The sequence below is a fragment of the Drosophila tropicalis genome, unplaced genomic scaffold (genome assembly GCF_018151085.1).
Source record: "Drosophila tropicalis isolate 14030-0801.00 unplaced genomic scaffold, ASM1815108v1 contig_593, whole genome shotgun sequence".
NCBI lineage: Eukaryota > Metazoa > Arthropoda > Insecta > Diptera > Drosophilidae > Drosophila > Drosophila tropicalis.
The window spans coordinates 4,785,581-4,812,160 of NW_027173070.1; the positions used below are offsets into that span (position 1 = coordinate 4,785,581).

At 34.1% G+C, this 26,580-nt stretch overlaps 3 protein-coding genes across 5 annotated transcripts in view; all 3 read right to left on the bottom strand.

Annotated features, from left to right (window-relative positions):
- Positions 1-784, bottom strand: part of KCNQ (KCNQ potassium channel) — a 49,532-nt gene extending 48,748 nt beyond the window's left edge. Inside the window, exon 1 of the mRNA XM_068289623.1 lies at positions 340-784. The gene's annotated coding sequence lies outside the window, so the exon portion shown is untranslated. The remainder of the gene's footprint in view (positions 1-339) is intronic.
- Positions 785-9,541: 8,757 nt separating this feature from the next.
- On the bottom strand, positions 9,542-11,147 carry LOC137578217 (uncharacterized). The gene is made up of 3 exons (XM_068291883.1): positions 11,085-11,147; positions 9,869-9,942; positions 9,542-9,797 (listed from the first exon to the last, which is right to left on the bottom strand). Exons 1-3 carry the CDS (start codon positions 11,100-11,102, stop codon positions 9,542-9,544), a joined length of 348 nt encoding a protein of 115 aa, XP_068147984.1. The 5' UTR covers positions 11,103-11,147.
- An 11,126-nt stretch (positions 11,148-22,273) lies between these two features.
- Hr3 (Hormone receptor 3) overlaps positions 22,274-26,580 on the bottom strand; it is a 36,913-nt gene continuing 32,606 nt past the window's right edge. For 2 of the 3 annotated variants that reach the window (XM_068289429.1, XM_068289432.1), the window contains exons 2-9: positions 24,668-24,895; positions 24,398-24,566; positions 24,047-24,216; positions 23,570-23,673; positions 23,357-23,503; positions 23,043-23,286; positions 22,836-22,986; positions 22,274-22,773 (exon numbers count right to left, since the gene is read on the bottom strand). In XM_068289429.1, coding sequence (XP_068145530.1) covers positions 22,653-22,773; positions 22,836-22,986; positions 23,043-23,286; positions 23,357-23,503; positions 23,570-23,673; positions 24,047-24,216; positions 24,398-24,566; positions 24,668-24,895 — 1,334 coding nt within the window. In that variant the 3' untranslated portion in view covers positions 22,274-22,652. The remainder of the gene's footprint in view (positions 22,774-22,835; positions 22,987-23,042; positions 23,287-23,356; positions 23,504-23,569; positions 23,674-24,046; positions 24,217-24,397; positions 24,567-24,667; positions 24,896-26,580) is intronic. The other variant, XM_068289430.1, reaches the window with a different exon arrangement.

The window sequence follows — 26,580 nt, forward strand, 5'->3', positions numbered from 1 at the left end:
TAGACACACATTAATAGATATATATTTAGATATGTATTTGGCCTAAGTATAGAAAACTGTATATTCCCCCTCATAAAATCGGACATTCGCTTGGTTGTTGTTTCCGCCGACAAAAGCGTAAAATTGAACTGAAATTGCCAAAAATCGAACCAAAATCCAACCACAAAATTTTGCATTATTTTTCAACAAAAAGAAAAAAAGACAAACCAAATTTTTTTTAGAAAATTGTAATTCCTCTTCATTTTGCATCTTCTTCTAATATCTATATAATTATTTTTGTTTAACTTGATTTAATATATATATGTATGTATATAAGTATTTTTTTTGTTTAACACGCACCTTTTCGGGTTGTTGCTTATTTGTATTATTTACTCTTGGATTTTTGTTTAATGATGATTATTATTATTTGTTGTTGTGGTTGTTTTTATCACACAGATACACACAGATGAAAAACGCGTGCCGCAATTTGCATTTGTTTAGGTATTTCTATTTGTATTTTACTCTTTACTCTACTTTTTTTTACGATCTTTTTGCTTTTTTTATATTTCTATATATTTTTTTGTGTTGCTTCTTTTTGCTCACAATGCGGACCAAAGCGTCTAGCCGCCGTATTGAACTTGATAATTTTCACGCGAGATGACGACGCCGTCGCCGCCGCGTTCCAAAACGACGATGCGAATATATCGCCAACCACGACGATGGCGATAGCGTTGATGATGACGACGACGACGATGAAGTTGGAGGAAAACGGAACGGAATAAGATACAACAAACAGCGCCGGCTTCTTATCCGCAACTGCCGTCGAGCCAACATAGAACCAAGTGTAGAAGCGGCAACAGCAGCAGCAGCAACAGAACAGAACGAGAGAATGAGCACGGTAAAGTCGTCGGCGTCGTTGGCGTCGGCGTCGTCGTCGTCGTCATTGTCGTGTCGTTGTTACTTGTGCAAAAATTTGCTACAACTACGAAAAAAATACTCGACAAAGTTTCACTTTCGATTGGTGAAGTTCAAATACACTTGAGTTTAGTTTTCTAAAATTCATTTAAAATAGGAGGAAACTTGTCTTTACCCCTGTAAGTATGCAATGGGCTGGAAAATATTAATTTATCCATTATTTTCAGGTTATTTATAACATTTCATGAGCCTTGTAGCAACGTAAGTTTCGAGGATTATATTTAATTCACAGCACTTTTAAAAAATTATTAATTTGTAAAAAAAAAACAAATCTTGGACCACTTATTGCATACTTTAGGGAGCCAAGTTAGCCATTTTACGGCACTAGATGCCACATAATTAGGTCAATTTCTTGTTTCTTAATTTATTTAGCCATTTTACGGCACTAGATGCCACATAATTAGGTCAATTTCTTGTTTCTTAATTTATTTATAGGTTAAATTACACGAAAATATAAAAAAACTGTTAAACCGTAGCTCAAAAGTAGGCTGTTGTTTTAAGCCTATTCTCAAACTATTGGACTCATGTTGTACTTCATAATTGTAACCTCCTAATATCCTAATAATATTTTGATCATACTTTCAAAATGAAAATCAAATCTGTTTTCATAATAGTATATTAAAATAAGTTACTTTTATCCCCTTATTTAGTTGTAATTCGCAACTAGTTTTAGCACTGAGGAGCTTAATTGAAGTAAAATTTTATTATCAGTCTTCTAGTGAGAGAAGCGAAAAGCTTTCGCAATCATTAGAATACCAATACATTTTTAGAAAGGGTATTAAGGCTGCCGCCTTAGTTTTGTTTTGATGTATTCAACTTAAATACACTCAACTGTGTTTGGTTATTTTGCCAAATGAATACGTCATCAATTTCAGTTTGTCCTCGAACATGTTCGAGTTGCTCGAATTCTGCTCAAACGAAACGTTGCAAACTGTTGCTGTGTGTCTATGTATGGAGACTGTGTGTCAGTATGTGCCCCTGTGTGTGTGTGTGTGTGTGTGCTTGTTGGGGGTCATGGGATGGGGAGTAGGTTGGTAGGTCACTCGCCTTGCCTTGTCTTGCCTTGTTGGTTGCCCTACCCTGTCTTTGTGTGAGTGTGAGTGTGAGTATGCGTGTGCGTGCGCGTGTGTGTGTAAGTTCATTAACGGCCCGCCATTTCGCGTAAGAGTTGCCATATAACCCACATAAGTAGAAGATACCTTTTACCCACTATTGCCAATGCCTTTTTGCCTAGTTAACTGTAAGAGATATATGTATATGTATGTATACACAAATTTCTAGTCAATTTTCTTGAACCACGACACACACATACACCCACTGAAACATATACAAAAAATTTGTATCTTAACTGTATTAATGAATGGAAGGGTTCGAGGTACCGTGGTTCGTGGTTTCGGTTTTGCTTTTGGCTCATTGGGGGGCGATAAATATGATTTGCACGTGCTTTGCCAAATTTGTTGTGTATTGTGTGTGTGTGTGTATGTGTGTGTCTTTCAAATTGACTGAATGGGGAATTTGTGGGGAAAGGATAGTGAATGGTCAAAAGATCCCAAGGAGCTTGTACTTAAGGCAAATGAAATTTCTGGGAATTGACCATCTGCAAAGCCAAAATAAAAAGACAAAATATGTGAAAGGGTTCTCGTTCTTTATTCCTGGATTCTTCTTTTCGTTTATCTAACTATCTTTGTTATCCGAAAACAAACAAAACAAGCAATACGATTTGTACTAACCTAGTTACACATGTATTCACTCGGACTTGAACGCAATTAAGGCCCAAAAAGCGACGTGACATTTGATTTTACGTCGTCATTCTTGGCCCATTTCATGTAGCTACACGCCCTTTTTTCTTTTTATGGCTCTATAACTGATTTAAGTAGTGAATTGCAAAGGCTTTAAGAATTCATTCAAGAATTGTTTCAATTTGATGATTTTTTAGCATTTTGGTGATATATTTTACTGCTTATTTGATTTTTCTTTCTTGAAACTTTATCCATTTGGTTTAATTTAATGTTGTTAGATGAAAAAGTTTTTTGAAAAGTTTTGGTAACAAAATTAACTGTCTTGACGACACTCGGCACTTCAAATTGACTGAATAACAATTATTTGTAGGCAAAGCTTTTGAAGAAGTGGTAAAAAGGTCTAATTAAAAGACGTCAACTAGTTTAAAAGTTGTTGAATGAAGCCCAAAGGAGTTCAGTGTTTCGCAAAACACTTTTATAAAGTCCGTTTGTGGTCTGGACTTTAAGTAAACTTGGCGTAAATCTTTAGACTTGCCAATGGCTTCTACACACTTCCCAATTTGTGAAACTAAAACATTTGTTTTAAAATTAAAGACCTCCTATGATGCGGAAACATTTTGTTTAGAATTGAAATTAATGAACCAGAGTCCTTATGCAAAGCCTTATTTTCTGTGATGAAATAATGCTTGATCACTGCATGAAAAACAACAATTTTGAGATTGGAGATTGAGATGCGATTTTTCTGTTATTAATGTAAAAAATCGACAAAGTTATTTAATCAGTTTTTGGTTTAAGGGTTAATTTTTCTTCTTTCCAACATATGAACATAATGAAAACGAACCTGTCTAAAAATACAAATCTTACCTCACTTGAAATAATAAGAGACGCCAAAAAAATGTAAATAAAATTTGTTACCCAATGTGATTCTTAAACTAAAAGAAATTAAAATAAAATATTCTACCCTAAAATAAACAGGTGCTAAATTGTTTACCAAATCATAAACTGAAATTGCTCTTTTAATTTGAATATTCAATAGTTTTTATTAGATGGCAAATAAAATTATATGGCTACATTGATTTCGTTAACTATTTGATGACAATTATTATTGCTAGAATATTATCAATTGATAGTTATGCACATATATAAATTTGTAGATATGCATAAATTTATATCAAGTTTATTTATTGAGTAGCTCTGAGGTGGAACATTGATTGGAATTTAAATGTGTGTGTGTGTGTGTGTGTGTGGTACTTCATTTTGAGTAACAAAATCCTATTTAATTGCTTTTACTGTAAAAACTTTCATCTATAACTAATTGATGTTGTTTTCATTGTTGTCGTTGTTGTTGGTCACTGGTTCAAATAAGGTAAATAAAATGTGTGGAAGGGATTTGTAATTTAAATGTTGTGCGTTTCGGTTGGCCCGTAAAATATGCAACTACTAGCAAAATAAAATTTGTAATTAATTACTGGTAAATTGTGGCTGCAGCTGCTGTTGTTGCCCCTGATGGTGTTGCTGCTGTTTCTGCTGTTGCTACTGCTGTTGCCGCTGTGGCATGTTCATTTTTATGGCCATCTAATTTACTGTGCTTAAAGCCCAAATCCCAAATTAATTGGGAATTAGACACAGGCCAGCCAATAAATAGATATATATACAAACATCTATACTTCTCTCTATATATGTATATATATATAGATATACATACAAACATAATCAAAAGTTGTTTCTGATTGGTATGTGGGGCGTGGGCGTGGGCGTTGTTGCCTATAAAAACTAAAACAAATAATAAAATAAAAGAATCAAAGAGAGTCAAAGACAAAAAGTCATTATTATTGTTGTTATTGATTCTGTCATCTTTTTCTTCAGCTCGTAAAAATATTTATGTTGTAAAAACAAAAGCAAAAAATTTATATGTATCTAAGGAGAATGAGAATGAGGGTAAAAAAAAAGGGATTGATAGAGGTTGGGTTAATATTTTGTACTCCTGGGTCAACTCAAGTCACGCATAAGTAAAATCCTTGGGGCTAGGTCTGGTCTGGTCTGGTCTTCTTCTCTCACATATCCTTCTTAGCCTAGACCATGTATCGTATGTATTCCCCATATTTTACTTATATGTTTATATGGGATTTTGTTTGCTTAATTTAATGCACAAAAGTCAGCAAATCTCAACAAACGCTTCCACTCCATGTTTGCATTGCCAAATGTGTCCACTCGAGACAAATGTCCTCAATATTAGTACGAACGATGAGAATGATGCTGACGATGTTTGTGACGATCCTTGTGAAGTGAGCCAATGCTTGCTTTACTTTCCTTTTATTTTCACCTTTTTTTTCCTGCTTGGCTTTGTTTTGTTGGCCAAATATGAAGGCCAGTCATAAAAAGCCAACTAACACAAATATTATGGGTCACGAAAATAAAGTCTGTTAAATAAAAATAACAAAAAAAGTCGTAGCCAAGTCCAAAACTACAAATGAAAGTTAAAACTGAACTTTTCGACTGATTGTTGCATACTTTAGGGGGCAACTATCTAGCATTATATGTCCGCGATTCAAGCAAAAATCTATAAAATTTTAAATAGTACATAAATAATGTTAACAATTTAAAAAGTTAACGCAAAGTTTTAAAAAAGTCAAGTCTTTAACTAATTATTGCATATTTAGAGGGCGTTTTGCCACAATTTCATTCCCAAATTCCAGCCAATATCTAATAAATTTTGAATTGTCCATAAATTATGTTGTCAATGAACTAAATTTTTTAGCTAACAGATATTTCAAAAGAGTTTTGTTAAACAAGTGAACTCCTAGACTGACTACTGCATACTTTAGAGGGCAAATTTCCACTTTTTTACAAGCCCCTTTCAAGCCATAAGTATATTGACTCAAAGTAATCGTCATAAAAAAAACTAAAAATAACTTTGTACATCAGTTAAATACTTTGTTCTCCCTATTAAAATATCTTTTGAAAAATAAGAAACACAAAACCTTAACCTTAAGTAATAAATATTTGTTTTTTTTTTTTATCAGTTTTATTTCTTTGCTAAAGGTCAAGAGCACATAAAAAATCTTGCTATAAAAATATGCTCATAATCCCAAGAATATATTTCTCACTTATCAAATGGACATCTCACTCTCCCCCATTTAGCCACCAGTCAATGTACATAGATCCAAATAAATCTCTTTTCTATTTATCACTAAGTAGCCGAAAAGTAGTTTGTCTACTGGCTTTCATTTCCATCTGTTGGAAATGATCCACCCTCGACATCCCCTCGTCTATGACCTTACCTGTTTGCCCCCTACATGTATTTGGCTCTCATTATTATGCTTGCTATGCACAAAATTTTCTCGTTTTTTCTCGTTTTGCGATTTATTTGCTGTCGCCACCAAAACATAAACAGAAAGATATGAGGCTTAGGGGGAGGTGGGCAGAAGGCATTCACACCATAGTCAGAGAACCATCTCTGTGTCTCGACCACAAATTAACCCAGGCACGTAGTTCGCTTAGGCGGGCCTAATCAAATAGAAGCGCCAAATTAAACAAAACAGCCAAACAGAGTCAAGTCCAAAATAGCAGGCGAAACGCAAAAACCCAAAGCTAAAGCCAAAAGCAAAACCAACAAACAAGAGCTAAGTAAATATGTACATGAAGCTTGACACCTACCACAAAAAAAAAAAAAAAAAACAACAACAAAAAAGCCAAAAAACCCAAATAAGGACTTGGTTGAGGCCACACGAAAATTTGAATGTCTTTAACATGCATGTGAAGCATCTTCTATATCGAAAAGTGGGTGTTTATGCGTGTGTATTTGTGTGTACCTGATTCCCAACCCATCCCAAAAAGTGTGCTATGATTTTCCCTTGAGCCGCTTGAGAGCATTTTGTTTGTCTCTATACCCTTTAGCTGTCAGCTGTGTTTTCGGATACCAGTAGGACAGTCAATAATGTATTAAGAGCTTGAATATATTTGCTTGTACTTCTCACTGATAAATAACTAATGTTATATGCAAATTACCACTCATAAGAGTTCCCAAAGAGATGGATTTAATTGATACTGTGGATCAACAGATTTAGATTTCGCTCAGGGAAAGAAGCTGTAAGTCAACTTCCACTACATTCTTTAATTAGTTCTGAAAGACTTGATCTCTATACATATTTATGATTTTCATTGGGATTATTTTCGAATTCAAATTTAAATACACTTTAGTCCATTTTAGATTTTTTTTCGTCTTGTAAGATTCAATGTTAAACTATTATATATATCATCTATCATATATCATCTTGGAGGAGTAAATCTTTATATCTTTTAGTCATTTAACAACTAGGGCTGTGAAATGGAGGAAGTTTGCCCCGTAAAGTATGCAATAGGCTGACAAAACTCATAACTTTTCGTATGCTTCGTAACCTTATAGTTGTCTAAGATTTGCTTTAAGGATTGTTTTGCATCTACCTTACATTTCAAAATTTCTTTTTATATAATTCAAAAAGCAAACACTTTGACTGCTTGTAAATAGCTTTAGGGGACAAAGTTCCCCATTTTCAGTGCCCTACATCTGTCAATGTTTGCAATAGGAGTATGAGTAAAATTTTGATGTCGAGTTTTTTGGTTAATTTCGGATTGTAGGGCTTAGGTCTTTCTTAACTTCTTAGAGAAAAATATCCGAAGGAGATCGATGAGCTGCTGTGTGTCCCTCCTTGTCCTAGAGGAACATAAAAGGAAACTCTGCGGGAGAAAATTTCCGTCAGTTTTCAGTTTGAGGGTATCAAAATGTCTATGTTTTTGTTTGCTCTGTTCTGTTCTGCACATACAGTGCGTGTGTGTGTGTTTGTTTTTTTTCTCCTTGCTAAGTTGACGTCATATATTAATTACATGCGCGCCATGTGAAAGCGATTTCACTTGGCTAAGCTCCAATTGAGCGGGTACACAATTGTATGTCTGTGTGTGCGTGTGTGAGTGCTTGTGTGAGTGTATGCATGTGTGTGATTGTGGTAAGCAAATTGAGTGGCTCTCAGCAGGATGAGTGCTTTTCCTTTACGCTCTCCTCGTTCCCCCCTCCACTCTTACTCTATCTCTCTCTGTCTCTGTCTTTGCTCTTGAGTGTGTCTGGCAAATGAGCTATCAACAGCTGCCGCCCCTGGAGCTGCAGCAGCAGCAGCAGCGACAACAACAGCAACAAAAACAACAATTCTCTGAATATGCTTGGCAAGTTGTTTACATTGTTTTTGCTTTTTTTTGCGTCTTCTTCGTCTTCACAGCATTTCTGTTTACTATAGACAACGGCCAGCACGTGCTGGCAACACAGGCACAGTGAAACGAGGTAGAGGGAGAGAGAGTTAGAAGGGGATTGGGGATAAGGCGTGCGAGGGTGTGAGGCACCTAAGCATGCATATTTCATGGCTTTGGCCCAATGAAGAAGCTGTCGCAGAGGGGCGGGCGGCATTAGACAATATTTCGCGTATTACTTGGCGTATTTCTTGGCTTTTGTTCTTGTTGCTCTTTGCTTCATTTATTTATGCACACAGCAGCAGCAGCAACGGCAACTCAATAACAACAAAAGAAACACAAGCAACAGCTGGCCATGTTAATTTCAATCAGAATATACCTACTTGTGTTTTTTTTTTAAATTTTGTAATATTCAATTTGTGTGGCAAACACAAAAGCAAAACTTCATTATCATTATTTGCAGCATCATCATCATCATCATCTTTTTCCCCATTATTGTCACAGTTGCGTCACGGTTTCGGTGAGTTGCCATTTGCAATCGTCTCATTTACTTTCAATCATTGACAAAGGCTTTTGATTGATCAAGTTACTTTCAATTTTCGAGGTTAGATTTTGATTGATGTTCAAGTGATTTTCAATTATTAAGCAAGACTGCTAAAAAAATCGGAGTAATGGCACTAAAAAAGATTTGTCAAGCTTTAGTTAGCTTAGTTCTCAAATAAGAATTAGTTAAGAAGTTTGTTTCAAAACTTATATGTATTTGACATATTACCCGCAAATTATGGCCTACTTCTGGCAGTTCAAACATTTGTTCTTCCTTTTTCGGAACCATCTAAAACCATGAAAACCATAAAGTGTACTTTTAGCGATAATGAAGTTTAAAATGGATCGAACTTCGCTTAATTAGAAAAAGTTTGTAACATGTTTTCATAAAACTATTGCATACATTTGGGAGCTCAAACATTTTTTAACTTTTTCTAAGATTTTTCATTAAATGGATCTACAATAATTTGAAAATGGATTCAAATTCGTTTGGTTTGGAAAGACATAATTACATTCCTTTAGAAAACTATAGCCTACTTTTGCGAGTTGCTGCAATAATTTTGACTTTTTCTTGTTCTCTTGTCTTACTCTTTTTAATAATAAAACTCAAATTGGATCAAATGTGCTTCAATTGGCTACTTTGAGAAGTTTATTACAGTATTTGGGCATTGAGTTTATGTTAAACCCTTAAACCTTCTTTTGTTAACTGCTTTAAACCACAAGCAAGTCACGAAGTAGATTGGAATTGGGAATAAAACGAGAATGTTTTAAATTCTGCTTAAATATAATTTTTATTGCACGAATAAGAACAGTGACAAATCACACCCAGTGTATATAGTATAGCTGCTGCTGCTGTCTCGTACTTATTTTGGTTTATATATTTTGTTTTGTTGTTTTTTTTTTTTCTGTCTGCGTTAATTTGCATAAATTGTATTTCATTTGCCTTTTGCCATTTCCATTTTCATTTTCCTTTGGAAATTCCTGCTGGGCTGGCTTTTCCTTTTTCTTTTACTTTTTCTTACGTTTTTACCATCTACTTCTTCGACTTCGACTCCGACTGTGACACCGTCAGCGACAACGACTCAGACTCAGACAAAGGGATGCCGCGTACGTCTTTTAGCCTTGATGGGATACTCGTAACCCTCGAAATCGTCATCAAGCTCATCCTCCGGATGATTATGGTGCTGATGATGATGATGATGGCTGCTACTGCGACTGCTATGATGCTTTTTCGGCTCATGATGATGCTCCTTGACCGGCACGGGTATGGGTAGTGGCACTTTCTTAATGACCGTTTTCGTATGGACATGTGTGTGATGTTTCACTGGCACATGAATGCGTATCCTAGAGAATGAGAAACGTAAGAGTAAGAGTCAGTTGAATAGGAAATGTTCTTTGGCAATTTCCGCGCTTACTTTAGCTTGTCCTTTGATGGATGGCCGTTTGTCAGTGCAAACATCATGCAAGTGATAAACAGCAAGCTTAATGCCTGTGGAAAATAATAAAAAAAAAACACAAAAGATAAAGATAAAGACCAATAATGATTACACAATTACGATGAGTAGATATATATCTTTATATAGGTATTCTATATATAAAGATAAGTAGTCCCCATAAAGGGGAAAAAACGCCAATACAATTAGCATAATTTGAGTACTTTTATGATTATGATTGGCTACCAAATCGCATTTTGATTGAATCCGACCCGCTTGGGTAAGCAACAAGAAAGATAACTCCCCCTCATTAGGTTAGAGCTTTTTATAGACTTTTAAGTAAAGAAACCACCAGTCCTTGCCATGCCCCATGTGGCAAGGCAAGTCAATCAGCCTTGATGTAGGCAATGAAATGATTTTCTGCCATATTATGGCATGAGTTCTTCTTCATCTTCATCGTTTCTCTGAGTCTAATGTGATTATCTCTTAAAGCTGTTAGCCAAATATTTTGCCATACGACTTTTATTGGATAAGTATCCTTTAAAATTCTCAAACGGAATATATCCTTGCTTGTTCGTTAAACTCACTGAAACAAAAGCTATTTAAAACCCTATCGATTGACATCATCAAACAAAAGTTGTGAATAAAATGCCTTTTTACATATTTATTTGCTTTATTTTTGTCCTTTAGTTGTTTAATGCGAAATCCTCGTGAGAGCACTCAAAAATTAACAACACAGAATATACAATTAAAAATTATGTTTTTTTTTTTTTTTTAATGATCAACTTGAGAGTCCTTTTTAAACGTGAATCATAAAACTGTTGACATCAACTTGTTGTCGCCAATTTGTAAATTTTGTTAATGTAAATTGTAAAAAAAATAATGTTTGTGTGTGTGTGTTTTTTTTTTCCTTTGTGGTTTTTCATTCAATTCAATTTCACGCGCGAATAATAATAAATATTGCATAAATTAAGCCACATTCAGGAGGGTATCATTTTTTGTTGTTTTCCTTTCTTTTTTTTTTTTATAAATCATTTGCACTTAATTATGTAAATGTTGGGTTTTTTTCTTTTCTAAGCTGTTGATTCGCCATGGCAAGAGGCCAGAATATTTTAGTTAAATTTTCATTTTTTGTTTTTTTTTTTCTTCAGATTTTTCTCAATTCTCTGCCGCGTTTTTAATGAAAATTAACACTTACTCCACGGGGAAAATGCATTTTCACACAGTGTGTTATTTAATTAGTTTTTTATTTGTATTTCTTTTTTTATATTTTGATTGTTTTTTCTTCTGCTTCTTTTATTTGAGTTTTTTAAACCATCAGCGATGAGTGTAGGATATGAAATGGCTTTGGCGCTTGTTGCTTGCCACGGTTTAAATATGGAAAAACAAAACTCACTTGCTGGAAATGAAATAAAAAACTTGCACACAGACAGTAGAGACAAAGACAGCGATAGTGAGATACAGTGATAGAGAGAGAGAGAGAGAGAGGGACAGACCGATAGAAGTCAAACTCTGTGGTAATGACATGAAGTTGCTGAGTTGGAAATAAACAAAAAGCACACAAAAAAACATAATCAACTTGCCACCGGCTAAACAGTTAAGAAAAGTGGTTAGTAGTAGTGGCTTGGCCAAGGAAAATCGTGCAAAAAAGACAGAAAGAGAGAGACAGAGAGAGTAGAGGGAGTAGTCAGGCCTAACTTGTTGTATTTGCAGAGTGCGACAAAACAACAAACGAAAAAAAAAGCAACGAAAAAATTGAACCCAAAAAAAAAAGTGATACAAAAAACATAAAACTTGCACTTGGGCAATGGCAAATGAAAATGAAGTTGATACGGCTATAAGTAACTTGACCAATACCCTGCAATAGGCATCTCTGAATCTCTTGGTTAAGTAAAATTCAATTAGGTAACGAGTTTTTTCAATTTCTTTGAGCATATTTTGATCATTGCTTCATCTATACTAACCAAAATACCTTGTCAAATCGAGTTTAGAGTGCTTTCACATCTCTGACTATTGAGTGAAAATTCAACAAATGCTGCTGCAACAGCAACTACAACAACAGCAACAACTTTAGCAACATCAATTATTTTATAAAGCCGCTAGTCCAGAAGAGACTTTGAATAGACATGACCGCAGAAAACAGCATGAAATGCAAACAGAAGCAGCAACAACAACATCAACAACAACAATTGTTGGATATAGCAATAGTAGAAACAATAACAATAGCAACAACAACAAAAACACGGCAACAATAGCTGAAAATAGCAGCGGCAACAACAACAGCAAAATCAGCTGCATCACAAACAGCAGCAACAGCAAGTGTAACGGCGACAACATCCATTCCAGACCGCGTTGTGAAAAGCCACCAAACATGAACTTACTCTAACATACGAGGAGGGGCAAATGCGAGGGGATGGGCGAGGGAAGAGGCGCCAACTTAGGTTAGCCATAGCCAAAGTCAAAAGCGTAATTGAAGCTTTTGCCTCAGTTAAATGCAGGCGATTATGTCGGTTGGCTTTCATGGCAAGCCGCAGAAACAACGGCAACAACATCACACAACACTCAAAGAGTTAGACAAAGATAGACAGAAAGAAAGAGAGAGTTAGAGAGAGAGAGAGCGAGTGAGAGAGGTTGCTAGTGGTCATTCCAACAGATGCCAGTAAGGATTTGGATGTTAGTCGGCGTCGGCTTCCTGGTTAACATTTTGGCTAACGAACTTGTCGCAAATTGAGTTGTTGCAGGCGGTCAACCCAAAGACAGAGAGTTCCTGCAGCAATCAGTTGCCAGTTGCAATTTAAATGTGCATCACACTGAGGGCAATTCATTTGATTGCCCAGACCCAGGGCCAAAAAGATAGACACGCCCCACCTACCTACCGTTTGGGTCAACTTATTTTCCATGCAGGAAGCGCTCCATTTCACTAGTTAAATGGCTGGAACTGAACGGGTTTTCTTTTTTTTCGGCTTAATGATTGCATAACAATCAAAAAAAAAACTATGAGAATTCTCTCATCAGCAGCAACAACATTAACAACAATTTCATTCGTTACGGTTCCGCCTTGGCAATTGGAAAATGATATAACATTTTGTATTTTTTCTTTATTTGCGATTTATTGTTATTATTTATTTATTAGCCTCCTCTGCAATTGCTGCAGGAAAGTTGTTTATGATAGGCCAATTAAAATTGATGATATAATCACAAAAAAGCAAAGATAAACTCGGCAACAACCAGTTTACTTTGACTCGCTTTGCTGCTTCACTTCACTTCTATAGCCATCATCGCCAACGTCTTCGCCTTCGTCTTACATCTTTGGCTTCAACGAGAGAAAAAGTGACAAAATTTCACAAAAATCAAAATGAAAGATATTCATTATGGCCAGCCAAATCGCTTTAATCGATTTGGGTGTTAGGTCATTAGCTCCCCCAATGGATATTATTAAGGCAATAAAAACGAAAGAAGAAAGAAAAAAAATAAATGCAAACCAAAAGCCTTTCAATCAAATATCATGTCAATATTTGCCGGAAAGTAAAAACAGAGGAAGAAAAAGAAAACACTTGCACACACACACCGAAGAAAAAGTGGCACAAGGCCAAGGATTTTTTCCATTTTAACTGAACAGGGCCGGTTTTTACCCGAGAGACTTTTCGGTCAAAATGATTGAGTAACTTTTTCTTTGAATTGTTTCAATCATTGGAAATCTATTAAGGTAAACTTGGTGAAAGAGAGAGAAACGCACCACCAAGAGATGCCAACCAATCAAGCCAAACCTTTCGCCCATTCAGTAAACAATTAAAACAGGAAATTGAAACGAAATAATAGCTTAGTAACTATTACGTTGATTTGCTTTCCCTTTATCTCTAATGCAGATTTATATTATTATTCTGACTTAGTTTTGGATTCATTTACTTTAATATTAAACCCTTTTTAACCATCATTAAAGGCTTTTCCTCTGCCTAAGATTTTGAATTACTTTTGGCAACCAATAGTCAACGTCTCCAGAGAAATCAAAATCGATACTAATCTGTTTTACGAAGTAAATTGTGGTAGACGTTTTGGTTACGTGTTTTGCGGAAAGGCTAATCACAGAAGGCATACTTAATTCGATGATTCAAAAACCTATCAAGGCTATTATTTAATCTATGTAACTTTGACTTTGACTAGATATCTTTAACTTTTAAACAAAGTCGTTTCAATAAATATGAAATAAATGATAATTTGACTTCCAAAATATTATTTTTTTCACAATCTTTGCAAGACATTAAATCTCTATTTTCCCATGTTTGGAAAATTTGGGCTGAAATACCAGAAAAATCTCTTTTTTTTCAGTTTTAATCGTTTTGCATTTTTTAGCGATCTGTATTAATGATTTCACTTACTATGGAGATTAAGACTAAAGCTCTTGATTCTATGGAAATTGTAGAGATTTTGACATCATCTACTAATGCTGTCTCTTTAATACTTTTATTTTGGGCCCTTTTTCAGTTGAATCGTTGCTGTTGGCTGGCTAATAATAATTGATAGGTTTACTGCCTTAACCTGTTGGCCTTTCACTAGCCCCACGCTTTTTTAATCATCATCATCGTCATCTTCGTTGTAATCATCAGCTCGTGCTCCTCGTGCTTCTCCTGCTCTCGCCTTTTTTGGCCCATCTTGATGGAGCTGATCTTTCTGTGTGTCTTTCTTACAGGATTATCCAACTATAGCCGGAAACCAATACATCAGGCTCCGCATACATTTCCTTTTACAATAAATTTTCACTTAACTATGTCGATTGGTTGACAGGCCAAAAAACACATTCATGCAACATTCAACATTCCCCCATTGTTGGCTCTTGTTGCTGCGAGTGGGGGAGGTTGGTGGGTTAAGGAGGGAAGGATTTTGGTTTCAGTTTCGGTTTGGGGTTTCGGTGACACAATTTTCCAGTTTGCCAGTTACTTACTATGCCTCATAAATTGAATTGACGGAAGCGGGTTGTAACTGCTTGCTGAAACTCCTGTAAATTGCATGTGCAAATATTTGTGAAACGCGAAAATTTATTATGCATTTTGCATATAGAGTATTGACCAGGGTTCCCCATTATCGCAATAATAATTTATGGGCCAAAAACTCACCAATGACCTCACGCTGGGTCTTTAAAGAGTTGTGTGTGTGTGCGTGTGTGTGTGTGTGTAGAGTTTCCATAAAGTTGTGGTTCCTCTTTGACTTGGTCAAGTGCTTGGGCTCCTTCTCTGTGTGTGGTAAATTGACAGACCATATGCTTAGTTAGAAGCGGTCAAGTGGAATGGGTTGAGTTGGGTGGGAGGGGTTGGTGGTTGCTGGTTGCTGGTTGCTGTGGGGCAAGGTTAAACTGGTTTTTGGTTTGATTTTTATAACCATTTTCTGCTGACATTTCTGCCAAGTTCAGCAATCGTCCAAGCCAAATGGTCGCTCAATTCACCAACATTGGCTACTTGCCTCCAATGGCATGGCCATAAATTAATGCCTCACCCTCCACCCATCTAGAGAAGGCTCCCTGGTTTTGGTCATAAAACGTGCTGCATAGTTAGAATCTTGTTTGTTGACTGGACACCTGCTTGCCCCGTTAAACGCAAATCCATGTTGCTCTCCCGTGTGTGTGTGTGTGTAAGAGTTTGTGTGTGTATATATAGAAACTAAAAGTTTTGCTCCACTTTCTGTTGCCTCTCTAAAGACCACCACAAGAAGATTTATGTATCACCAAGAAGCTTATATATATACATATGTATCTATTCATGTGTGTGTGTAAGTGTGTGTGTGGCAAGGTCATCTGGGCTTAATGAAGTCAGCATAGTTTACCTTTAAAATTATTTGCTAGTGTAGCACATAAATTTTATAAGTTTCAATATTTTGAATAGTTTTCAAGGGGACTTCCATATTAAGTTCAAAGGTCAAACAATTTGATATTATTGAGGTTGTTAATTTTGGGAAACACATAATGTAAAAAATAAAATATCAGCACTTATTTGGCCACATTTGAACTATATTAGCTTTAAGTTAAAGAATTAAATTTAATGAGAAAAATTAAAGTAGATTAAATATAATTAATATGTATGTAGGTAGATTTTTAAAAAGAAAGATTACCATTTAAAGTAAAATAATATTATGGGAAACCGAAAAAAATTTAACTAATTGAATACAGAGAATATTGATACCAAATTTAGAGAATATTGATTCCAAAATCGTTGAGAAATATTCTAAAAAACATAATCAAATCCAAATAATTGAGTAAGGAGAATATTAATTCCGAATTCCGTAACATCTTTAACATGTAATTTCGATATATTAATTCATTTATTTTAATTTTAAAAAGTTTTGGTATCATGGTATGTAAAACAAGATATGTAAAGTAAAAAAAATTTGATGACAAAAAATTCAGTCGAAATATATTTTTGGAATATAATAAATATAGTTTAGCTATCTATCCCTGTAAATAATATGTACATTACCTAAGCTCCAGATATTATAAGCTGTATCCTCTCAGCCTATTCGTTAAACTCTAATTTGGCGAATTACTTTAGAAACTTATTTTATTGTCTTGTGGAAATTCATAATGTGCTATTAAGTCGATCTTTTAACTAATCTGGTGGCAATTCTTGTTCAGTTATAGTGTAAAGAGATGGCTAAAAAGATCAATAAATACATCTCGGTCAAGATATAAAATGGTAAAGGTATTTCAACCCCTTCTCAATATCCTTTTGCTACTGCCCTGCTTCTTGGTCATTTTTACATTCGTCAACTTTATGCATAAGTAACAGTAAGTCGATTGATTTTCTTTTTGCCATTCGTCGTTTGCATTTCCTTGGCCAGTTCAATTAATTATTTGCATAAATATTTATACAAATATCCACTTATGCATATAATGAGCCATATGATATTTTCATTGTTGTTGTCTTAATTGTTTTTTAATTTATAATTGAAAATCGGTAGCTGAAAGAGAAAAAGGCATGAAAATGAAAGACAATTGCTGGAGATTTTCTTCAATTGTTTTTTTTTTGCGTTTTATATTTTCTTTTATTATTATTTTTGTTTTGTGTTTCTTTTCTTTGTTTCTTGGTTGTTTTTTTCTTTATTATTCAGATTACAGTTTATTGTTTAAGAATGAATTGAATTATATTTTTCTTGTTTTTGTCTTGTTGTGTTTTTTTTTTCTTCTTCTTCATGCTTTAGTTTTTGCGATTTTCATGTTATAGGTTCGTTTTCTTTTTCATTTGATGCTTGCCATTTTTTCACCATCTTCTTCTTCATTTTGATGCTGTTCAGAATCAGCATTATATATATATATATATATATAGATGTGTGTGTGTGTGTGTTTTGTATGGATATATATGTATAGAGACACGGTTTATATATATATATATATATATATATATCTTGTATCTGTATATATATATATAATTCGATTTACCTAGAAAAACAATTTACAAATATATAAAAAACGAATTCATCTAGTAAAACTAAATTTATATATAATATATGTATATATAAAGAGATGTGTTTGTTTAAGTGTTATGTGTACTTGTATGTCTGCTTGTTTGTTTGTTTGTTTGTGTGTGAGTGTAAGCATATAAAAAACATTGTTTTCTTCAGTTTTTTGTTATATTATATAAATTTTGTTCTTGTTGTTGTTGTTGCTGATGCTTATTTTGTGTGCGATTTCTCATTCTTTTGTCTGTGTTTATACAAACAGTTTACCGATTTCCCACCTATTTTTGTTGTTCTTAGTCTTCAGTTCGTAAAGCATTTAAAAAACCATTAAACAATTCAAAAGTAAACCAAATTGAAACATTTGTTAGATCAAATAAATATATATACATAGAGTGTACATATGTACACTAAATTGGATAAATAATAAAGAAAACAAAATGCCTAGATATTAAGCATACGCCGTGTGAATTGACCAAAAAAGTTTACAAAATTAAGCATACGCCCTGTGTATACATTGTCCGAAGTCAAGACTTGGCTTGTCTCTAAGATGAAGTGATCAAAATAAAAAAAAAAACAATTGAGTACTTTTCTCTTAATTTTGAGACATATATATGACTTAATGAAACATTTGCCTCGATATTCGGTTAATAATGAAATGATATAACAATGAATTGTCTGTAGAACAGGGAATTAAAAAATTGTTGTCCAAGTTCAGCAGTCTAAAACTTATTCAGAGAATCTGTGTATACATGTATACAGGCAAAGAGATGACATCAATTGATTGGAAATAATTAAAAAATTAAGCCCTGTGTTTCGGCAAACGAAAACATTCGTTGACAAACTTTTTGAGTTTCTTTTCCAAAGTTTTTAGAAAGATCGAAAGTTTCATTTTAACGAACTAATTTTATCCACAGTTACAGCCTTTTATTAAGTTTTCCTCAGCTCTTGTATGTGAAATATATCATCTGCTTAAGCCCTTTGATAGACCCTTCGAATGAAAATTCAAAAAGAAAATGCTTAAGCTTTCGCAATTCATCTAAGTTGAAAAAGGAAAGTGTGAGTTTTTCTCAAATGTTTAGCATAAAAATCTAAATTGAATTTAAAAGTGAAACAAAATCGAAAATTTAAAGTCCAAAATTGAAACATTTTCCTTTTCTTTAGCACCTCAATCACAATCAGCAGTGTAAATGTGTGTGTGTGTGGTTGTGTATTTGAGTATGTATATCCTGTTCACGTGTCTACATCTGCTTTGGCTCTTTTTTGACAGGCTTCATTGCAAATTGTAGCCCCGCCCCTCTCCTCACTGGTTGCTGCCTCCTTTTGTTGTTGCTGCTTTTTTATTGCTTCGCTTTTTTTCTTACATTTCTTGCTGGTTGTATGAAATTAAAGTTTTCCCTTTTTTCACCCCCACCAAAAAGGGATGATGGAAGGAGAAAAGGAGGAGTCAGTAAAAAAAAGAAGAAGGCATGAGAGTTTTTGGGGCTTTTCATTTATAACTGTCATATGCAGGCCAAAGATTGTTGCTTTCCTGCTGCCTTTTGCATTTGTGTGTGTGTATAGGTGTGGCGTGTGTGTGTGTGGTTTGTGTGTTTGATGTGCAACAGTCGGTCTACATCTACTTAATCATATGTAATAATTAATTTTCATTCTGTTTTAGTTTTTTTGGGGGTTTTTCCTTTGTTTTTTTTTTTCGAGTTTAAGTTCTTCTTTTTATTTTGTTTCATTTTACTTTTCTTTGCTGTTTGCTTTATATAATGAATTTCGGTTTTTTGTTTTTTTAATTTTTTGAATATTTTATTTAAAGTCCTTTTTTTTTTTTTCGTTTTTTGTTGATGTTGTTGTTATATGCGGGGAGAGTTGTTGGGTTTTTTTTTTCCATGTTCTTATTTGTTTTTCTTTAATGGTTTTTGTTTATATATACATATATATGTAAATACGGTAACATAATTTGTTGTATGCTAAATTTAAATTTAAATTGTTTTACTTTCATTTGTATTATTATTATTAAAAATTTAACCATCTTTTGCACGTTCTCCTCCGTTTTTGTTTTTATTTTATTATTTTGTTTTTTGTTTTCTTTCTTGCACTAAAAACTTAGCATAAAAATTTAACAATATATATATATGTATGAATATATATACATATATATGCATGTATATGTATATATCGATTTTGTTTTATCTTGTTTGTATATATACCTTTTATTTTATTAATTTTTCTCGATCAACTTAACTTGCTTGATTTATTTTTTTTTTTATGCTATTGCTAACAAAGTTTTGTTTTTATTTATATTTTCTATTACATTTTTTAATTGTTTATGCCAAGTTTGAAAGCTGCTCCCTTGCTTTTTGTTTGTTGTATCATTTACTGTTTGTTTTATTTAATTTGTTTTTTGTATATAAATTAAACCTAAAGTTTTTAAGTTTCTATATATATATTATGAGTGGGTGTATACATATATATATATATATATGCTGTGTGTGTGTGTGTGTTTGAATGGAAATGTGTTTGTGTGTGTGTTTTTTTGTGTGTTGCTTGTTTTTTTTGTTTAAGGCCAAAAATCGTAATTTGTAAACTTATTTTATTACGTTCTTCCCATTTAAAGCCAAATAAAATGCATTAATTTTTTGTTTAGCAAAAATCAATTTGAGTTGCTAATTAACTGAACAGGGTCCTTGAAGGGGGGGCAGAAGGAAGCAAAAATTATTATTAAGTCGATTTAGATCCGACTTTGTTTTGTTTGTTACTCTAATTCGGCATTGTTTCTCCTTTTTTGTTGATTCCATGATTAGAAGTAAATAGATTTAATAGAAGTCTCTAGTCTGCACTGCAAAGTGATCTATTTGAAGTCAACATTTGAAAATCCTTAGAACTTAACCTTTAAAAAATCAAGAAAATTTAATGAAACACTGAAATTATATATTAGATAGTTCTTTCAAGTGTTTTTTGTTCAATTCAAAAGTCGTAGTCATTATTTAGATTTTAATTTTTAGTTAGAAAAGAAGGAAACAAACTTAAAACAGGAAAGAAATTTCTATGCAGATAAAGGTAAAGAGGAATAATCGAATTGATTAACAAAGCTAAAAGTCTTTACACCTTTGATTCATAAAATAAAATGGGTTAACTAAATAATATTTCATGCCACATTAACAAATAGTCAACAAAATTCAATTTGGGATCCTATTTAGCCCGGTTGCCCATAGGCAGATTGGTCCTAAATATATACAATTCAATAATTAGTTTCAAGGGTTTCAATAATTCTCTTTAAAAGCCTAAGGATCTAAAACAGACGAACAGAGAAAGAAAAGTGACCAGAGAGAGAGAGAGAATGGAGAAAAAAGGAGTTTACTTTTTAAGCAACAAAGCGGAGTAACAACCAAATTGAGAGGATTGACAACTATTATTATAAATTTTTGTTTCAGTATTCAGTATGTGTGTGTTTTGGAATTGTAAATGGTTTTTTTTTGTTTTTTTATTATTATAAATCATTTTTCAATTATTTTTCAACATTTGATTTCTTTTTTATTTGCATTTAAAATTAGAGTTTTGTTTAATATTAAATGTATGACCAAAAATTGTTTGCATGATTTTTGTTTTATTTTTTTGTTTTGATTTTTAATTTAGTACAAAAATTGTAGCTTTAGCTTAAATGTGAGGGGAAGGGGGCGATCCAAGGGCTGGGTTAACAGGTCCTGGGGGTAGGGGGGCGGGGGATATTCATATAAGACACACCAATTATCACCTACTATCCAAATGTGTTTTTTTTTTTTGTTTGTTTCATTTTTTTGTTTTTTACTTTAAGCTAATTAAACTAAGTTTATTTTGTAATGTACGCATGTGTGTGTGTGTCTCTGTGTGTGTATATGTGTGTGTGTGTGTGTGTAACGTCTTTGTATAGTCAGTCGAAAATTGTAACCAGCTTCAACCAAAAGATACATTTCATTTGCCTTTGTCTTTCTTTAAATTTTTAATTCTGTTTACAGTTTATTTAAATTTTTTCCTTTTTTTTTCTCTTGTTTTTGGTTAGGTTGAAGGTCCAGGGTCAGTCCGTCAGTCTGTTTTTGGGAGTTTCCTTTTATTTATCTAAATTTAATTTCTTTTTTATTTTCCTTGTTTTTGTTTTTTTAAAACATAAGTTTTAATTATGCGTATATCAAAAATGTTTAATTTCATTTTACTCAAAATTTTTATTTTCTACAAAAAACCTTGGAACCGGATTGGGATTTGCCTACCATATATATATATATATATATACATATGTATATACCATATATATTTATAAAAAATCAATAATCATAATCGTAATTGTAAATTGTAATCGTAATGGTAGTTATAATAATTAATAATAATAATAATAATAATAAAAGATGTGTTTTCTTTTTCTTGATTTTTAAATTTTTTGTTTTTAAATGTTTTTTGTGTAAAAACAAAAATTATATATTGCATACTTTTATGTGCTTGCTTGTAAAAACGTAACATAACAAAATCATTTTGTTTAATGATTTAAAGAACACATTTTCCGAGATATTCGATATTTTTTTTGTTTTTTGTTAATGTTTACATAAAAAGATGATAAAATATTTATATATATATATATATATATATATACATATATATATATGTATATATAATACACATTTCTGTTGATGAGGCAAAGACAACCTAGGCAAAGGATTTCTTTAATGAGGAGCGGAAACGGTTTGAAGTGTGAAAAAGACTATGAAAAAGATATTGAAAAAGTTGATTTGTTGGTTTTTTTGTTTTCTTTAAGTACTTAGTGTGAAAATATGAAAAACTATATATATATATATATTTGTATGTATGTATATATACCAAAAGATATTTTGTATATGCCCTTTCCTGTTTTTGTTGTTTTTTTTTGTTTAATGTTGTGTGGTTTGTTTCTGTTTTGAAAAATGCATTTTCATTTGCTTAAGATTTCCCTTTGAAATGCTATTAGCATGCATGATAAATGTGTATGTGTGTGTGTGTGTGTGTGTGTGTAAGTGAATCCTTGGCCAGGATCACATCCTTGGTTGTATGCTAGCTTAAATGATGATAAAGTTGTCCTTTGTTGTTGTTGTTGATGTTAAATTGTTTTGTTTTTGTTTTGTTATTATTTTTTTTTGCTGCAGTAGATGGGATCCTTTTAGTCCTCCAGCTGCTGCTGCTGCGGCATTAAGGTCATCTCCAGCGTACATCCCTCTGTATTAGGATTCACATCCATTACATCCTGATCTGATGTTGATGTATCCATGAACTGCGGCTGCTGCGGCTGTTGCTGCTGCTGCGACTGCTGCTGCTCATCCTCTTGCTCCTGTTGTTATGTCAGATCCTGTTGTGAATCTATCGAAAAGAGTTCCTTATACAGAGCCGGAAAAACAACATTCGGATGCTGTTGCTTAAACTTGCTCAACGCTTCCATATGTAAAATTGAAATGTCGCTGCAAAGAACATAAACAATTAATCATTTATTGTGATTGGGGAGTGGAATTCAATAACTCACCGGAAATTGGGTATATTATTCAGCAATGTGTCCAGCACAGTGACATCGCCTTTGAGCGGCGCATGATTCGTTTCCAGCTCTTGCCGTATTGCATTCATGCTCAAATTGAAAAGCCTCTGTATTTCCGTATTACCCCGAACTCCGTTGCGCTCTACATAAAGAGATCGATTAGAATACAAATTCTACTTTTAGTAAGTAATAACAAACCTGGCCAAAGTAATACAAGACTCTGATACAGCGCCAGTTCAGTTTCAGTCAGTTTTAGTTCGGCTATCGATTTAGCCGTTTGGAAAATGCGCGACACCAGACGCATCTCCTCCGAATCGGATGTATAGAATGCCTCCTGAGGCAGCAATACATCACCATATAGTACAGCATTCTGTGAGAGATCTAGCAATCTGGACATACGGACAATTGCCAGCTCAAATGAGCCCGTCTTTAGCAGCAATATCTGTAAATAGAACAAATAGATAAATTTAATTAAATTGTTAAAATTTTCAATTCAGTCTGGTTTTACATACCTGATCATCCTGACTCAGTCGCATAAAGCCTGGTATAAGCTTAGCAAATTCGATTATATTTTGTATCATTTGTGTAAGCTTCTCGGCACAGTCTAACCAAAGTTCCTCTTGCCCCAGATTTTTATAGTAGATAATGCGTGAAAGGTCCTGCGTGAAAGTAATTTTATTAGAGTCTTCTTTTAGGCCAATACCCTAGAAAGGGAAAACTCTTACCTGCGGCTTTCGAAACATGTCATGCACAGCTTCCAGTTTGGTATTTGTGTTGGCATGCGCCTCGGCCAGAGTTTTTATCAACACATCATTGATATCGCCATCCGCTATTGGAATAATTAAAAGGGAAAGGCGGTAAGATTTATGGATTTTAGAACATTGAAATAAATTAAGCCTAAAATTATGAGGAAAACTGGAAATAAAAGTTAAGTTCCTGACCAATTTTTCTTTATTTTATCATGACTCTTGATAAGAAAAGCAGTACTGCATTTGTTTCTGAGTTGATGCCCTTTTTCTTAAACCAGTTGAGAATTATAAGAGGCCTTAGTAAAAAAGGTGAAGAAAACAAAAGTGCTTCATCTTTAAGTAACAAAAATGAGAAACATTCAAAATAAATCTTTTTTTTATGTATTTCTTCTATATGTATGTTCTATATTTTTCCCTAGAGCTCAAAATTCTTATAATTTCTTGACCACTTACCATGACTAATAAATTCGGGATCAATCATTGTACTGCGGGGCTCATACGTAGTACTATCCACATAATCGGCCGATATATCATATTGCATTGTCTGTTGCGGCGTTACCGATGCCGAATAGCCATAAGGACTTCCATAACCCACCTCATTGTTTGAATAGCCGCCGCTGTAGCTGAGTGAGAATTGTGGACAAGTAGGAGAAACGAAAGTGGCCGAGATGATGAAGAAGAATTCCAAGAAGAAGGAAGGGAAAATGCACAGGAAAAAAAATGCGGGAGAAATAAAAAATGGTAATTAGATAGAGCCGAGTACATTGAATTGCAATTGGATCATTTTCGGTCATCATACTGCACCTATTATAATTATTATGATGCAGCTGATCGCTGCTCGATGGCGTCTGCGTATCGTAGACGGAACTATCAGGCGCTGCATCACTTTGGGCTCGCATCTGGGCACGATGGAAACGCACCTCATCCTCAACCTTTTCACGTTGCTTCTTGGACATCCTGCCGAATTTTACAGCTGCAAACACAAACAAAAAACCCCAATTAGTGCAAAAGCATTGGTCACACAAAGGGCCGGGTTATTGATCCTCCTGCCACCTCTTCCCTCTTGATACATACCATCACGACTCATTCCCAATTTTAGGCACTTTTGCAGTCTACAGTATTGACAGCGATTACGATTCACACGATCCACAACACATTGTTTATTGCGCGGACATTGATAATTCACCACAGAACTTTGTGATCGACGAAAAAATCCTTTGCATCCCTCACATGTGATGACGCCGTAATGTACGCCCGATGATTTATCGCCGCAAACTTTGCATGGAATTATTTCAATTTGAGCTGCAAAGAGGAAAGAAAAGAACAAAGAAGTTTTAGAAACTGAGAACATCAGTGAACAGTTGCTTTGCCATTGTCTCTTATGAGGTAGCCTCTTGAGAAACTATTGCGCAATGCATGAACTCTACTGCCAGCAAGACACTTGTCCGCCCCTAGACAATGAATGGTGTAACCAACCAACCAACCAACCAACCGACCGACTGGCAGACGGATAACAGACAGCAGCTGTTTGCTTTTCTTATGCACTGCAAATCCTTTACAATTTTATGAGGCAAAAAGCAATTGCGATCTATTCATCGACCATTGATTCTAAATAGGCCTACAAATATACACTACACTACGTGGTTTTCATATTAAAGTTTCTTACAATGCATCCATATATGTATTTATATATAAGGATATTCCTTCATAAAATAAGACAACTGAAGGATGAAATAAACATTAGACTTCATTTAAGTTTTTTATATTAAGCTTTAAAATTTCAAATCTTTCGAGGATCATTATAGTTGGCATTGATATTTACAGTTGTGCCCAAAAATTTGACAAGAATGTTTCTATTCAAGCGATGCCCTTGAAATATTTAAAGGAATTAAATTAAAAACTTCAGTTTTTTCCAAACAATATTTAAGAATTATGAAAACTAGGTCTTAATGTCAACAGATCTTATGAATATTTAAGGTTTTCAATCGTAGGTAGCCCAAAAATGTCTTTAAATGATACTATTTTTGGAAGGAAGCAGCAAAGTTTTAGTTTAAAAGAATTTCTTTTAATCATTCTAATGATGTTTAATCTCTTGTATTAAAGAATCCATCACATTTTCGATTCCGACTGATCCGACTGATCACATACATTTGTTAAAACGACCTTCAGGACATTACTTAAGGATGTGACCTACTTTATCATTGACTCTGACTGACTTTAAACCAAAAAGTAGTAACTTTAAATTAAACAACAAATTATTGTGTAATGATATAGTTTAAGTATAATTACCTTAAGTAAACCTATAATAATTTAAAATCCAAACGAATAGGTTAGATTTTAATAATGAACTATAACTTACTGTAACTAAAACAGATCTAAACTCTGAGACATATTTTATGAATTGCAATTTTTGTAGCCTAGTGTTGAAATGTTGTGTGTGTAAGAGAGAGTAGGAGTGAGGGAGAGCAAGTATGAGAGCAGAGTATCTGTCGCAGTCGTCGTTGCGTCGCTGCCGTCTGGCAAAGCGCTGCTGCTGCTGGTTGCCTACTGCTAGCTATTGTGTAATCTAGGCGCTTTGCGTATTTACCCACGAGGATGAAAGATGCGCGCTGAACCGAAAGCAGACAAACATAGACGCAGCAGCAGTAGCAGTCGCAGCAGCCGCAGCAGCAGCGTAGCCAGCGGCAGCAATGTGGTTCAGCCTAGCACAGCTTGAAAAATGTGCCAAGCCGCCGTTGTCGTCGTTGACGTCGTCGTCGCAATGGGGAGGTGGAGAAATGTGTGTGACAGATGATGAGCGCACAACGGGAATGAGTAACTAAAGAGTTTGTTCCACTGTATGACTGCTTGTCTGTCTGTCTGACTGACTGACTGCCGTCTCCTTCTATGTGTGAGTGAGTGAGTGACGGAATGAAATGTTTTTCAAGTGTCAATGAACTTTTCCAACACGGCAGTGGCAGTATCTCACAGCGGGCACTCACACACAC